The sequence below is a fragment of the Orcinus orca genome, chromosome 8 (assembly GCF_937001465.1).
Source record: "Orcinus orca chromosome 8, mOrcOrc1.1, whole genome shotgun sequence".
In the NCBI taxonomy this organism is placed as follows: domain Eukaryota; kingdom Metazoa; phylum Chordata; class Mammalia; order Artiodactyla; family Delphinidae; genus Orcinus; species Orcinus orca.
In genome coordinates, this window is record NC_064566.1 from 39,722,263 (window position 1) to 39,738,782 (window position 16,520).

Genomic DNA, 16,520 nt, shown 5'->3' on the forward strand with positions numbered 1-16,520 from the left:
TTCACATTATAGGAAATATTAGATGCACTGTGACACCATCCATTATAATTTGACGTAAATTTGACTCCTTGGGGGGGAAAAGCATGCCTTTCTTCCCAAATACAATAGTGTTGTAAAATGACCCTGACACAAAACATTTCTTAGGTCTTGGCCATAGGCCAGCGTGTGTACTCAAAGACACTCAAGAATTTTACCACAAGGCTGAGTTTGGTTGGTAGGACCTACTGTTTTGTGCTGAATCTAAGCAGACTTAGTTATTAAAGTGTCACTAGGATCCAAGGCTAGTCTTAGGACACAGAACTCCAGAAACTACTAGAGGTAATATGTATTTGTGGGTTTGTGAGATCTTCATAGGACTTTCTTAATCCTGTGCTTAAAAGATTGGTCAATAAGGGGCTTCCCTGGTGGCGCAGTGGTTGAGAGTCCACCTGCCGATGCAGGGGACACGGGTTTGTGCCCCAGTCCGGGAGGATCCCACATGCTGCGGAGCGGCTGGGCCCGTGAGCCATGGCCGCTGAGCCTGCGCGTCCGGAGCCTGTGCTCCGCAACGGAAAAAAAAAGATTGGTCAATGAGTTAGTGATCAAGCATAGAAGAGAGTCTTTGTGTCTTGGTTCTAGTTCATTGCTCTTTCTAGGTACTTCTCTTTTGGGGATAAAGTCTGAAATTATTAATGTGGCCTGATAAGACCCTACCCCTCTTTCGCCTCTTCTCATGCCGCTCTATGCTCACTCAGCAGTCGCACCATGTTGGCCTTTTCTAAGTTCATCGAAAAACGTTACCTTCTTTCCTGCCTCAGAGCCATAATAATTGATGTGTCTTCTTTTTGGAGTGTTCTTTATCAACCTTTCCACATGGATAGTTGTTGAAGCATTACTTCCTTAGAGAAGCTATTCTGATCCTTGTAGTCCTTCAGGCTACATTAAATACCTTTGTTAGACAGCCACCTGACATTCTATATTTTTCTTTCTCAGCACTTATTCTAACTGTAATTCATAGTTACTACCTAAGCATTTATTTAATACCTCCATTAAGGCAGGGACTATTTCTGAGCTGCTTGTTGTTGCACCTCCATTGTTTAGCACAGTGTTTAGTTAATAGTACACATTTAATAAAGATTTGCCATTGAAAATTTCATCTGTACTGGAAATGTGCTTGAAAAGTACCAAGGTTGGTTCATATATCCATTTCTACTTTAAATGATAATGCTGGAATGAGAGCTAGAGAATTCTTATTCTAGCTCCAGTACTAACTATACGATCTTGGGCGTGCTACTTCTGTTCTCTAGACCTCAGCTTATCAGTGTAATGAAGAGGTCAGACTAGACTAAATGATCTGTTAAGCCCCTTTCAATTCCAGGTACTAAGTATGTTATTGTTCAGCTTACCAAAATTTTAGTGCTGGCTACTTTATTAAAACTGAACTAATAATAAAGGTAGGGTTTATTTAGCCATAAAATAGTAAAAGCATTTCTTAAAGTGCTCCTATAAAATATGAGTGATTTTATAATTTTGAAAAATATTTAACAAGGCTCATTTTTACATGTATGCTCTGCATGTCTTTATATATTTTGGATAAAGAGACAATTCAATATCCCAAACAACCACTGAACATTTTTCAAAATTGAAATGGAAGAACCTATACTTACAAAAACAGTCTTCACCAAAGTATAAATGTTTAAAGGACTTTGGCTAAGCCTGTTATAAGCTTTACTGCATTGTTGATTTTTTAAACCTCAATGTTGTTTGGAAATTAATATTATTATCATCATTATGACTATGAACTGTGTTCTGAGAATCTTACATGGAATGACTTTTGTAAATGCTTATGTAATAGTTAATCAGAGTTTAACCTTTTTCCTTCCTAAACCATTAGTTTGCAAAGGAGTTTTCTAACTTATAAAGCTATTTATTTGAATAACTAGTATTTTATATTCTTTCAGAAAAGGATGCAGTAGCATTTAGGGAAACTTTAAATTTATAAGTAACTAGGCTGAGAAGAAAAATTAATACTACAATTTGTGTTAGAAAAGTGTAAGATGGGTTAGTGAAGCTAGCAGTTATTGAGGAGCTATCTAGTCAACATTCTAAAAATGACTTCAAGAGAATAATTTCTTGTAAAACAGTATAATTTAATTTGCACTGAATTTATTTTCCTTTTATTTCTTAAAACTCAACACCATGAAATTATTCATTACATTTACAATAAATATAATCGTATACTACTGCTGTTGCCTCATTTATAGAGAGAATATCTCTCCTCCCTAACATCCAGGGATTTTATATTTAGCACATTAACTCAGAAAATATTGATTGGTTATCTCTTATTTGCAAGTCACTATTGTTGATGCTAGGCATTCAAAAATAATTAGGTTGGGCTTCCCTGGTGGCGCAGTGGTTGAGAGTCCACCTGCCGATGCAGGGGACACGGGTTCGCGCCCCGGTCCGGGAAGATCCCACATGCCGCGGAGTGGCTGGGCCCGTGAGCCATGGCCGCTGAGCCTGTGCACCCGGAGCCTGTGCTTCGCAACGGGAGAGGCCACAACAGTGAAGGGCCCGCGTACCACAAAAAAATAATAATAATTAGGCTGATCATGACTTCAGTAAGCTTACAGTCTATCAAGCATGATAAGACATGTGCATAATTAAACACAAAGTTAAGAAAAGGGATAAGCATTGCAGGGAAGGTGCAAATCAACTGTTAAGGATCTTTATCTTCCATCTCCTCCAGAGCTATATGCTTGTTCCAAGACTTTGAATCCTCCTCAGCTCCTAATACAGAGCCTGGCATATGGAACATATTCAATTAATGTTTGCTTAGAAGATGAGCTATTTGTGAAATTGTTCTGTAAACCTATGCCTATTCAATGAATGGCATTCTTTTCTCCAAGTCAGATCTAAGGTCTTCAATCTGAAAAGCTCTATACTTCTATCTAAACTAATATATTTTGTTAGGCAGAATGTGAAAATTTTTATTTTCATGAGCACTTTCTATCTCTGCATTGGACTCTAATTTCTGATTTCTATTTCAAGGCTCATTCTACTAAATCTTATCTGATATTCTACTGTCCAGTTTACCCAGGTCTGTGAGTTTTACAGACTGTGGCTTTACTTCTTCCTGCCTCTAACATATCAGTATCCAGAAGGCACAAGGAATTCCGAGGAATCAACAGTTCTAAGGCAGCTTGCCTCTCTTAGGTACAAGCCTTTAGAACGGGATGTAAAATAGATGATTGTCGAAACTTCAGAGGGAGCAATGAACGCTACTCTGTTTCTCCAAGGCAACTATATTGTTCAATTATTTTGAAGGATTTCTGAATTTAGTCAGCCTTTTAAAAAATAGATTTGTGTCCAAAGATTTGTTTTTCTGCTTTTCTTCACTAATTGAAGTTCCTTGAAGGACTCAAGATTGAGTCAAATTGACTTTCTTCTGATCTTGTGAATCATGAGGTAAAATGAAGGCATAAATGATGTCTAAGGACTCTTGTTTCTCGAAGATTTCCTGACTCTTTAATACTCAATAGTAAGGCATATTGGTCATGATACCAGCCACCATATAGCCAGTACTTTTCCCCTCCGTTCAGTGTAGGACTTTTCTTCACTGGCCCAGCATCCACCCCCCACCCCCGCGCCCCACTCCCTTTGAAGACACCTGGATGGATTTTAAAGGAAAAAGATATAAAAGGAAACAAGGAAAAAGGAAACAAGATAGTCCTTTCTTTCCCCCGAAGTTCTAGCAGTTTGACTGACTCTTACTTGTGAATTTTTCTTGCCACTGAGTCATTGCACATACAGAATTATGAAACTTTAATTTCTTTAGAGGCTTGTTACATTAGAAAAATTGGTCCAAAGAAAGCAACAATCATGACATAAGCACATCTGGCTCTTGCAAGTTATTCTTTATTAAGCTTTCATTTAATTACATGTGCTGAAAGGTCTGTAATTTTTTTTATTTGTCCATCTGAATGATAGTAATGCTGGAAATTACATACAAACCACCTGTTTTTCCTCCCCTACTAATATGGCAAAGTTTGAGCTATTTTCTCTGTGGTTAATGAACTAGGAAGCTTTCTATTTATTATGATAGAAATATGACTATTAAGGTAGTCATAATCTTGATGGCTTAATTCTTGATGATAAGAAGAAAAGAAGATATTTGAATGGCATTTTCAAGCATGAAATTCTGTTAAAATTGAGGTATCTGAATTCTGGTTAGCCATAGCAGATTAACACATTCATTTATCACCAATTTCACCCCAAAGCTAATAACTCTACAGTTAAGGATTTCACATCCTGTGCTAGGAAAAAGAAGCTTGATTTTTTTCCCCCACAGATCTGGCTATATTCTCTTTTGGATTATGTTATATGCTGCATAGAAATAAGACCCTGAGGAAGGAGGGACTGGCATTGGGCCTCAGGGATCTTGAGGGCAGCACTCTTATCATCCAGAAGGGTCAGCATCCCCAGAGAAGTTTAGTCAGTATTGGATTAGAATGATGTTCTCCCAGAAATCCCTAGGAAAGTTTAGATCAGTTTCTTAGTTCATGAATATTAAAATTACATGAATGGACATACCGACTTTTAAAGAACTTTTATGAAGATTTTAGGTACTAGGAAGAATATTTGAGACCATTTAGTCAAATTCCTTTTTGTGTGATTGAAGACATTGAGTCCTAGAGCAATTCAATCCTTTGTTTAGGGTCATAAACTTATTTCTAGAAGGACCAGGAACAGAATAATGACTCCCATATCATTGCTCTTTCTTTCTGTTATACTGTTTATTCTCTTTCATTTTCCTCTTTTAAAATAGTGAAAGAGAAATTGCAAAGCTGTCAGAGAAACAATTATCTAACAATACGGTAAGTTTTTTTTGAAACTCCATTTCAGCTGCATTTAAAGAGATGATGTTTGTCTTCCCTCTTTTGCAGCAGCTCTATGCCGCTCAGCTGGCCAGCATGCAGGTGTCACCTGGAGCAAAGATGCCATCAACTCCACAGCCACCAAACACAGCAGGGGCAGTCTCACCTACTGGGATAAAAAATGAAAAGAGAGGGACCAGCCCTGTAACTCAAGTTAAGGTATTTACTTTGCAGGATTATGGAAACAGTTTGGAAAATAGCTTCACAAGAAAGGTAGTGAACCAGGCTGTGTTGGGAATAAACGGCAGGAAGCAAAACAGCCTAAAGGAACCCCAAAATGCTCCTCTTTATTGTAAATTTCATGATTGAGCACTGAGAAACAGGTGTTTCCCTTTTGATAACAATAGTGCCATATTGTGAGATCTTCACCTATATCTGCATACTTACTTCTCAAGGATTTTTCCCCTTTGGATTCTGGCGTTTATATTTTAATGTTCGTTGGCATGAATGGCCATGGTTTTATTACCAGTCTTTGTCATAGTCTTGTGACACTTCTCTCTAACTTCCTTAAACAGGTGGGGAGCCAACTTACAGTGCTAGAGGAGGAGGATCTCAAAACTTTAGATTGACAAAATAGAACCCAGTGCTAGACTTTATATGGTTTGTTGATAAAGCTCTCTCCTTCAAAAATAGTTATAAATGTGGTGGCTCTGAGGAATGAGTGGTGTCATAACGTAATCATGCTTTGATGCCATATATAGCTGTGATAGGATAAACAGGATTGCCCAAGTTATGACTGAAACATTAATAGATCCTTTCCTCACTGATTTTCAGTGTCTTAAAATGGGGTAGCCAGGAGGTGCTTGGTGACAGAGGGGAATTGATGATCCAGTCTAACTTTGTGCTGCAGCTGGTACTTACAGGCTTTTGCGATTGCCTGTGCTTCCTGTATTGAATTAACAAATTCAGACAGCTCAAAGAAACAATTGTTTTGTATCACTGACTTACCTACTTTGCGGGATATGTTAAGCACAGATGTATTATTGTAATGTGCCCAAAGTACTGCACTTGGAGAAATTTTGCAATTATTTTTAACTCATTACATGGGAAACATCTAAGGCCAACAAAACAGCATTGAAGGCCACAGAATTACTGAAATGGTTTTATTTTCTAAAACTTACAGGTAGGGACTTTGAGATTTCAGAAAAGCCCTTAAAAAATATGGATCCCAAATACCAAAGATAAAAAAAGTAAACATAATTAGGATGGATAGTTCTGCCAGTGCCCACCCAAAGGAATTAATTTAATGCCACCCATGCCTTTAGATTCTCCAAAGAAGTAGATGAACATTTATGCTTTGTTGTTAGAAATATTGAGATATGACAATAGGCGGTTTACATTTAATAAGATAGTATTAACTTATGGAAACAGACTATTTATTTTGTGTTCCAAGAGTTTCTTTTTGTGAATAAGAGAACACTACCACTCAAACCAAGGCACTTTGTTTAATTATAGTTGTTGGAGTATAAGCATAGCAAACATCAGTGACTTGAGGTATTGAGTATTAGATATTTTAACATGAAAAAGTCATTTTATAAGTGGGTTGGCCAAATGGAACTGCACCAAACCAAGCCTTTACTGGATGAGTAAAATGTTCCCTGGTTAGATTCAAGTTTCTATTTGCTTTTACCATTCCAGTTTTGTGGGCCAACTGAATTTTATTACTCACTTGACCACATGCAAATTCTTAGGGAGTTCTCTATATAATTTGACTTGACTATACTTTATGTTAATAACAAAGGAGGCATTTATTATACTTATTAGACTGTTTATTGTATGTGTGAGTAAAAATATATAGACCAAGACATAAAGCAAATGTTTTAAATTTTTAAAATAGCTCCTACCTATTATTACAGAAGTTCTGAAAATAATCTTATATTTTGCTAATTGAAAGAATTATGGTCACTAAAATATTTCATGTTTCTCTCTGTAGTCATTCTTTCCCTCTGTACATAACACGACTATGTGACATAGGGCATTGTTAGCTGAAGGTAACAAAAATAAAAATAGATGGTCTTCCTTTCCTTTTTTCCCCCAGAATTTTTATTTGCTATAATTGTCAACATCAGCAGTAAGGATGTTTCTGTTCAAATGTCAGTTCTGTCACTTTTACTAGATGTGTCACCTTGGGCAAGTTACTTCTTTCAGCCTTAGTTTTTGCCTCTGTAAAATGGAAGTTAATATTTTTACGGGTCTTAAATGAGATAATACATCTTCTAGAATATAGTGACTATTCCATAAATGTTAGTATAGCGATGACGTTGATGATAATCTGATGCTAATAAAGAAGATGGTGGTGGGTGGTAGTAGTGGTTGTAACTGAACTATCTGGTTGTATACCGAGAGAGATCCTAAAAGAAACCTAGAAGATTTCCATTTTAAACCATTATGGAGGAACAGGGATTTACTTACTCTCCAAACTTAAACAAGTAAAACTCAAGACACAATATATAAAACAGTAGTTTCAGACATTTCCAGTAGGCGTACAGGACAGTGACCCCTGATAGAAGAGAAACAAGTGAGGCAAGCCACACAGTTGTTCCATCTTACTGTCTAGAGAGAATTTCCAGGCAATAGTGCGGGGGCGGGCGGGTGGGGCGGGACGTGTAGCCACATGCAGTTTGGAAGGCTTCCCGAGTAGAGAGACAAGAGTTCAGAGTTTAAGGATGCCAAGTAGATGGAACTTGTGAGGTAGAGTACCAGAGGAGGGAGCTGTATATATAGAGAGAGCACTGGAAATCTGCAGAAGGTTCCCCTGTATTTAGCTGAGTACTGCATGTGAGGAAACTACCTGAGGTCAGGGAAAAAGACCAGATGTAGCAGACAAAACCATTGCAAGGTTCCCAAAAAACTGAGAATGATTTGTGTTCCCACTGGCCAGACTGGAAAGATCACTTGACACGTGGGCACCAAGTAGAGTCCCCAGCAGGGTATTACCTCACTAGTGGGGCCAGATTATCCCTAGATTAATGACTGCTCTGGACCTGCCTAACAAAGCTTAAAAGTAAGCTTAGTAAGGCTTTCCGTGTCTCAGAACAAAGTCCACACATACTTAAAGGAATATACAAACTATGAAACCCAGCACTGTAAAATTCACAATGTGGAGCATGTATTCAATAATTACCAGGCTTTCATAGAAGCAAGAAAATATGAACAATGATGAAAAGAATAATCAATCATTAGAAACAACCCCCAAAATAACACAGATGATAGAATTAGTAGATAAGACAGTAAAAACAGCTCTTATAAGGGACTTCCAACTATAGCCAAGTGAAGAGGTAAGCATATCTGCTCCTGTTCACCCACAAAGTTTCTCTTGGGCCAGGACAGGCTGTGAGGACCAACAACAGGCCTGCCATTGTGGAAAGGGACTGACTTGACTGGGAGTTAATAGGTGCTTCCCATGCTCAGTGGCATTGTTGGTGGAAATGGCAATTACTGAATTATAAGAATAAATAATAAATTAGAATATACAGTCATACCTTTTTTATTTATTTATTTTTTATAAAGTTATATATTTTTATTTTTGGCTGTGTTGGGTCTTTGTTGCTGCGTGTGGGCTTTCTCTGGTTGTGGAGAGTGGGGGCTACTCTTCGTTGCGGTGCGCGGGCTTCTCATTGCGGTGGCTTCTCTTGTTGCAGAGCACAAGCTCTAGGCACGTGGGCTTCAGTAGTTGTGGCGCTCAGGCTCAGTAGTCATGGCTCGCGGGCTCTAGAGCAGAGGCTCAGTAGTTGTGGTACACAGGCTTAGTTGCTCCGCGGCATGTGGGATCTTCCCGGACCAGGGCTCGAACCCTTGTCCCCTGCATTGGCAGGCAGATTCTTAACCACTGTGCCACCAGGGAAGTCCCATAACCTTTTTTATTGAGCTTCATTTTATCGTGCTTCACAGCTATTGCACTTTTTACAAATTGAATGTTGGTGGCAACCCTGCATAGTCAGATGATGGTTAGCATTTTTTTAGCAATAAAGTATTTTTTAATTAAGGTATATACGTTGTTTTTTTAGGCATAATGCTATTGCACACTTAATAGACTACAGTAGTGTATAAACGTAAGTTTTATATGGACTGGGAAACCAAAAATTCATGTGACTCACTTTATTGTGATACTTGATTTACTGCAGTGGTCTGGAACCAAACCCATAATATATGTGAAGTTTGCCTAATATTCAAAACTGAGTAAAACCAGGTGTTATAAACTCCACATATTCAAGAATATAGAGGAAAACATGAATATTATAGGACAAGACATGGAAAACTTATATTGAATGTCTGGAGATGAAAAATACAGTGTTTGAGATGAAAAGTACTCTGGATTAGTACTGTTTTGCAATAGCAACAGATTAGATATTATAGAAGAAAAGACTAGTGAACTTGATGACATAACAATGAAACTGTCCAAAATGAAATACATAGAAAAAAGACTATCAGTGCTGTGGAACATCAAATGGCCTCATATATGCAACTGGAGCCCCAGGAGGAGAAGGAAGGGACAGAAAAATATATTTGAAGAAGTAATGGCTGAAATTTTTCCAGATTTGAGGAAAACTCTGAACTCAGGTACCTTATGAAGCTTGGTAAACCCCAAGTAAAAGAAATGTGGAGAAAACTAACTAAACACCTAGTTTATAAATCACTATTATTTAGATAGGAGTAAAGGAACTAACTAGTCTAATATCCTTTGAGTTCAGAGCAAAGGCAAGTAAATTGTAATTAAGCATATCAGATAATTTTGACATTTGTAATGGATACAACTATGTTTCCTGAGAACCTATCCTATGTCTGGATAGAGATAAAAGTGCATTGCACCATAGATGTGCCAGATTACTTATTTCCTACCAAGACAAACAAACAAACAAAACAACAGAATAAAGCTAGGGTATCCCTACATTATCAAGTGACTTATTTTAGCTGATAGTTTAGTAGAAAAAGGGCCTGGGATTTGGAGCCCAATAAACTATAATTCAAATTTTGTCCCTCCACGTATGACTTTGGACAGTCATTTTATCACTCTGACTGCTTCTTCCTTTGTAAATTTAGAATACTACTGCCCAGCCTCATAGAGTTATTGGTAGTTAAATGAGCTAATATTTGTGAAAACGTCTAGCACGGTGTTAGTACATAAAGGTTCCTCTGTGCATGTTATTTTCGTTTTCTCTTTCTAATCCTCCTTCCTGAGTACTGTTTTCTGGCATCCCTTTTTGTTCCCGCTTAAACAGTGACCATTAGTACTGGGAGAGACCTTAGAGATCAGCTAGAATCAGACCATTTTTTCTATAGATGAAGAAATCGAGCCCAGAGAGGTCACATGTTTGCCGCAGGGGAGAAAGTTCAGTTTCCAAGCTCTACTGTGTGTTTTAAACAATAACATTAAAAGCAAGTTCTCTGTGTCTTCTCAGAAGCAAAACAGGAGTTAACATTTGATGACAATTTTATTTTAAACACAATAATGCAGATTTTAAAACTGAACATTTAAATGAATATGCTCATATTACAATTAAATTTCTAGAATGATGGAAGTGTTGTTAAGGGTGTTTTGTGGCAGGATAAATGAAACAAAATAAAGGTGAGGAGCTTAGCTTTCAAGCTCCTGCTAAAACCAGAGTTACAAGCCAGGTATTTGAATACTGTGCTCAGTATAGAAATCTTAAAATAGACATTCTGTAAATATATGTAGCAAAGAATATAAAGAGACATCACTTTAGACATGAAAAATAAATTGTATATAGCATGGTATGTAAAACATAATTATAATGTGTGCTTGCTCTTTGCAAAAATTAATTTTAAACATAAATAGAGACCAGAATATAGACCATGAAGAGTGCCCACACCCAGGAAGCCACATAGAAGCCATGCTGTGGCATGCGGCTCCCTGGGCAAAGGCCCAGAAGAGCAGAGGAAGGCTTTGTGTTTCCATTTTTAAAGTACTTGCTATTGTTTGATTTAAAATATATATTAAAAAATTAGTGGCCGAGCCTATTTATAGTTCCAGGAACTTTTCAGAGAGAATAACACAGAAGCACTACAGAGCTACTGAAATTTTAAATAATTCTTTGTAAATGCCCTAGGTTAATTTAGATCCCTGAAAACACATTAGGAAATTAAGCTGTAATGTGAGCTAATTCAGATTTTAATTCGGCAAAAAGAGTGATCCAACTACACAGTTAATGTAAATAGAAACATAACACAGGGAAATTAATGAGGTTTCCTTCTGATGAATCTTCAAGGAGGTAGATCATTAGCTTCTTTTGTTATTATTGCAGGAGAATGTGGCATTGTCTCTGAGGTATAAAATAACTGTGGCTTACTAAGTGATAATGTGCTTCATTTAAAAATAAATAATTATTTATGGTAAACTTGCAGGATGAAGCAGCAGCACAGCCGCTGAATCTCTCATCCCGACCCAAGACAGCTGAGCCTGTAAAGTCTCCAACATCTCCCACCCAAAGCCTCTTTCCAGCCAGCAAAACCAGCCCTGTCAACCTGCCTAACAAAAGCAGCATCCCCAGCCCCATTGGAGGAAGCTTGGGAAGAGGATCCTCTTTAGGTAAATGGAAAGGTCAACACCAGGAAGAGACTTATGAATTAGGTAAAAGAAAGCAAAACATGTTTACTGATGACTGATTCTTGTTTCCAAAGTGTTCCTTAGTCCAAGAAAAAAAAAAGTGAAAGTATTAAATAAAGTAAAAGTAAAATCTTTTCTACTGAAACATAACCCAGTTACAGTGTCTTGGGTGACTAGAACTTTTAGAAAAGGTTATAATATAAATCCTGCTGGGATGGGTTCTTCAGATGATGATGAGTTAGATCCAACACTCACAGACTTAGAAATTTCTGTGTTTGGTCAGTGCTTTGCCGCTGAAGCAACTCTAGGCAGATTAAGAGTGAACATGAACCCTCCAAGGGCCTAAAGGAAGCTGGCCTAAAAGCTGCCTGCCAAAAGTCCAAAATTTATTTGACATTTTATATTTTCTTTGTAAAATGTTTGTGAATTTTACATCTTATCCCATATCAGTTTTGCATTGAAGCAAATATGAATGACACACTTGATTGCCATCATATGAAATAAAGTTAATGTCTAGTAAGATATGTCATAGTGATCCTCTGCCTCCTTACATTCTCTGATGTATTGCCAGGTATCTCTAGGGATATTCATACCCAGGTATGAGAAGTATAGAGAAAAAAATGGGATTTGGCATCAGGCAGACTTGGACTGAGAGAGAGCTTTTACTTACTAGCTATGTGACCCTGTGAAAATTATTTAATATTTTTGAACTCAGTTTCCTAATATCTGGAAGGGAAATATTATTACCTAGCTCATAGGTTGTTATGAGAATTAAAAGAGAAAAAATATATAAAGTGCCTAACATGGTATCTGGCACCCAGAAGGCATGCAATTTAAAAAGACTGGACAACCGAATAGCAACACATTTACATATACATGTGGAATGAGACAGTAATTGCGAAAGCACGAAAGCATGTAGTAGCAGACAGCCAAATAAATATGAACATTATTGTTACTATGCTCTATAAGTCTCTTAATTTTCAAATAAAGACACAAAATTTCAAAGGGATTAAGGACTAGAACTAGCATTTCTTCACCATATTACCTTCCTTGTGTTGTTGAATCCTATAGCCTGAATTGCTTCCTGTAATAAATAAAATAATGTGTAAGTGTAGCCATTTACAATTTAAAAAACCATTTTGCCTATCTTATTTCATTTTATTTTACACAATAATCCAATGAGTTAGGTAGTATATTATTATTACTCTCATTGTATAATAAATTGTGGTCTTACAGTTAAAATGACTTGCCCACAGCCATGTAGGTATTAATTAGCAGAGTCAAAACTAGAATCCAGGTCCTCTGACATATAACTCAGTGCTCTTTTTATAAACTCACAGTTGGAATATATGCTGAGCTATGCTGAATCTAAGTGAATCTTCTGATGATGAGATGTAAATCTTCCTCATTGAAATTGGGGACATTAGGATCTATACAGCAGCCTATTCTCTTTTTGAGTTAGGATGCCTCTTTCAGGGGCCCAGAGGTTTTCACTCCAAGTCAGTGGGATTGCTGTGGGAAAGAGAAATGAATCATTTCCAGCATGTGAATATGATTGCTGAATTGTTGAAAGTCGTGAGATGAGGGGGAAAAAAAGCCAACATGAGGATAAATAATAGGCTTGATCTTGAAATGGCCCTCCTATAATCCACTTCTGAATTTTGTTTGGAAAGCATTTGTCTTCTGTACTGAGCATTGTGAGGGACAAAGACGACTGTTTCACAGGCCCTGCTCTTATGGGAGTTTATACCTCAGCAGAGCGTATTCTTTAGATCGTGAGCTAGAAATGAGCTGAAGTAATAGCACTCTTGTCCAGACAATACTGGATAGAATTTTTTTTTTAATCAGAAAAGCTTCAGAGCAAAAGATATGGGTTTTCTATATCCTAAAAAGTGGCTGTTTAACTTTCTAGAACTTTTCCATAGATAGTGTTGGTGATATTTTCTAAACTCAAGTACATACACACATGCACTGCACACACATAGACGTGTGATGTGAGCTTGATTGTAGTCTGATTTCCTCTGTCCCTTCTGTCTCTGTGAGGTGTGTGCACACACACACAGATATACACACATACACACACACACACATGCATGTGCTATGAAATGCTCATACCAGGATACATGCAAGCTGATCTCATTAAACTTTATCACAGCAGCTGAAATCTATCAGTCAGCAAGCAATTGCCTTCTTTTTGCCTAAAATTGGAAAGCCTCATCTAAAGTATTAATTTTAACCTACAGTAAAATGCAAGATATGGAGGAAAATTAGTTTAATTTTGAATTTTGTCCTTCTGTGTTGCATGGAATATAATGAAAGTAAATGTTTTCACTTTATTTGAAGCTGTATACTTATGTGAAATCCATTCCCACACATACAGCCTTACTATCACGAAGACAGGGAACCGACAACAGTGGGTGTTCCAGTTGGGGGTAGGAAATGGGTTGTCATTCTCTTAGTAAATAACTGAGGCAGCATGATGAGTAGAATGCTTCATTAACCAGCCAGTGATTGGGGAACAGAGAGTGCGGTATGTTCCTTCCCACCCCTTCTCTCCTGCAGTGGACATATGAACACACAGATACAGATATCTGCTGAAGGACACATGTAGCCTCCCAGATTTTTTTTGGCTGGGCCAGAAACAACTTTCCTGTATTAGCACACCAGATATAATGGTCAGCCTGCACAGATGTCTCTGCATCCATCCCCACCCCTTTCTTCACCACTACTGCCCCACTAATTGTTAGATATATCCAGAATATATATATATATATATATATATATATATATATGAATCTAGGAACCTTCATCTGTGAGGAGTTGTGTTGACAGAACCCAGATAAACTGAAACGCTGGTCCTCCGAGGGCTAAAAAAACCCCAGCACAGCTCGTTACCCTGGATTTCTGTGCTGTATTGCAGTTTTCTTAATAGCAAATGTGTCTCTTCCTTCTTCAGAGAATGTGGTATTATACAGGGGAGTGGGTAGTAGCAGTATTTTTTAAGAGTCTAACCTTACAAGCCTCTAATAATGCATCCTGTATATGCAGATATCCTGTCCAGTCTCAACTCCCCTGCCCTGTTTGGGGATCAGGATACGGTGATGAAAGCTATTCAGGAGGCTCGGAAGATGCGCGAACAGATCCAGCGGGAGCAACAGCAGCAACAGCCGCATGGTGTTGATGGGAAACTGTCTACCATGAATAATATGGGGCTGAACAACTGCAGGAATGAAAAGGTAAAACTTGCTTCCCTCCTTCTCTGGCTCTGCTAGACCCATTGACTCATTTTTATCTGGCTCTTTCCAGGCTCCCAAGCATCAAACTGCAGCCAAAGATTTGGGGTCCTAGCTTGAGGGCTTTCTTGCATCACACTTAATCATTAGTGCTGATTAACAAATACACCCTTTCCCACTTAGTGTGGGTCGCCTCCCAGGTACCCAACCAGGCACCCAACCTACCTGTCTATTGGTGTTTATCTGTCCCATTCCAAAAGATTTAGAAATATCTTATAATAAAGGGGATGTATGAGGTTACAAGACTATCAGAATATTTAAAAAGGAAGAAGCATATATGCTCACAGTGAAGGCTAATACATTACCATGACTCATCATTCAATCTATTACTAAGCTTCCTATCTGCCTGGGCAAAATAGAAAACAAAGCAACTTACAAAATGCATTCATTTATTTTTTGATTCAACAAATTATTTATCGAGTGCTTATTCTGTAATAGACACTGTTCTAGGCACCGGAGATACAACAGTGAACAAATCAGACAAAAATCTCTGTTCTTATAGAGCTTACATTCTAATAGGGGAACACAGATGAGGAAATAATAAACAGTTAAATACATAATGAGTAATGTCAATAACATCAGGAGGTGACTCAATGCCATGAGAAAAATGGAAGCAAGTTAAGGGAATAGGGAGTTACAGGATTGTTCTTTTAAATAGGTTGGTAGGGACTCTGTGGAAGTGTTACGGAGTAGAAAGATCTGAAGGAACCCCTGTGCAGGCCACATGAAGAGCATCCAGGCAGTGGGAACAATAAGCTTAGAAGCTCTTAGAGTGTAGGACCAGCAACAAGGAGGCCAGCGTGGCAAGAGCAGCTTGAGGGAAGGGAGAGCAGTGGGACGTGAAGTAAAGTGATAGCCTGGGGTAGAGTGTGTTAGACCTGTAGGCCTTGGAAAGGCTTTGTGTTTCACCTGAGTCCTATGGGAATTCCTAGACTGGTTTTGTCCAGGGCATTGACATGATCTGATTTACATATAAAAGGATCATTCTGCCTAATGTGCAAGAACAGACTGCAGGAGGTTAAGAATGGAAATAGGCAGACCAATTGAGAGACTATTGTCATACGCTGGGTGAAAAATTCTGATTATTTGATGAATGAATGATCCTTGCCATTCCTTGGCTTGTCTCTGCATCGCTCCAGTTTCTGCCTCCCTCTTCACATGGCTATCTTCCCTCTGTGTATGTCCCCCGTCTCCAAATCTCCCTCTTCTTATAAGGACGTCAGTCATTGGATTTAGGGTCCACCCTAATCCAGTGTGACCTTATTTTAACTTGATTATATCTGCAAAGACCCCATTTCCTATAGATAAATAGACAGATTATATAAATATATAATATGTTAAATTAATCATTATTTGCCTCCTCCCTCCTCCACCTTGATTGATCTCTTGGCGGGAGGTTCACACCAGGTAAGAGAGAAACTGTCTGGGGGAATGGTGGGTCTTTTGGTGTTGGTTAAGCCATAAACTTTTATATATTGGGGACCTGCTATGCACATGCCAGTCACCGGATCTGCTCAGTCCCTTAGGTGCCCCACTCCCCATTAAGTGCTCCATCTTTGGCAGTGGGCTCACAGAGCAGAGCCCCTCTTTAAGAACTGCCTCAGTAGATGGTTACATATACAGTAAGGTTTCAGGACCACAAGAAAAGAAAAGCCTTGCCCCCAAACCTTTTCTACCACTCTGATACTAGAGATAAACACAGTCAATCTTTTGACCTAAGACACTATACTATACTCAGTGAGCACC

General features: G+C 38.2%; 1 protein-coding gene across 1 annotated transcript in view; it reads left to right on the plus strand.

Annotated features, from left to right (window-relative positions):
* SOX6 (SRY-box transcription factor 6) overlaps nucleotides 1-16,520 on the plus strand; it is a 621,353-nt gene that overhangs the window by 521,537 nt on the left and 83,296 nt on the right. The window contains exons 12-14 of the mRNA XM_049713139.1: nucleotides 4,926-5,075; nucleotides 11,280-11,505; nucleotides 14,530-14,717. Of these exons, the coding sequence (XP_049569096.1) occupies nucleotides 4,926-5,075; nucleotides 11,280-11,505; nucleotides 14,530-14,717 (564 nt within the window). The remainder of the gene's footprint in view (nucleotides 1-4,925; nucleotides 5,076-11,279; nucleotides 11,506-14,529; nucleotides 14,718-16,520) is intronic.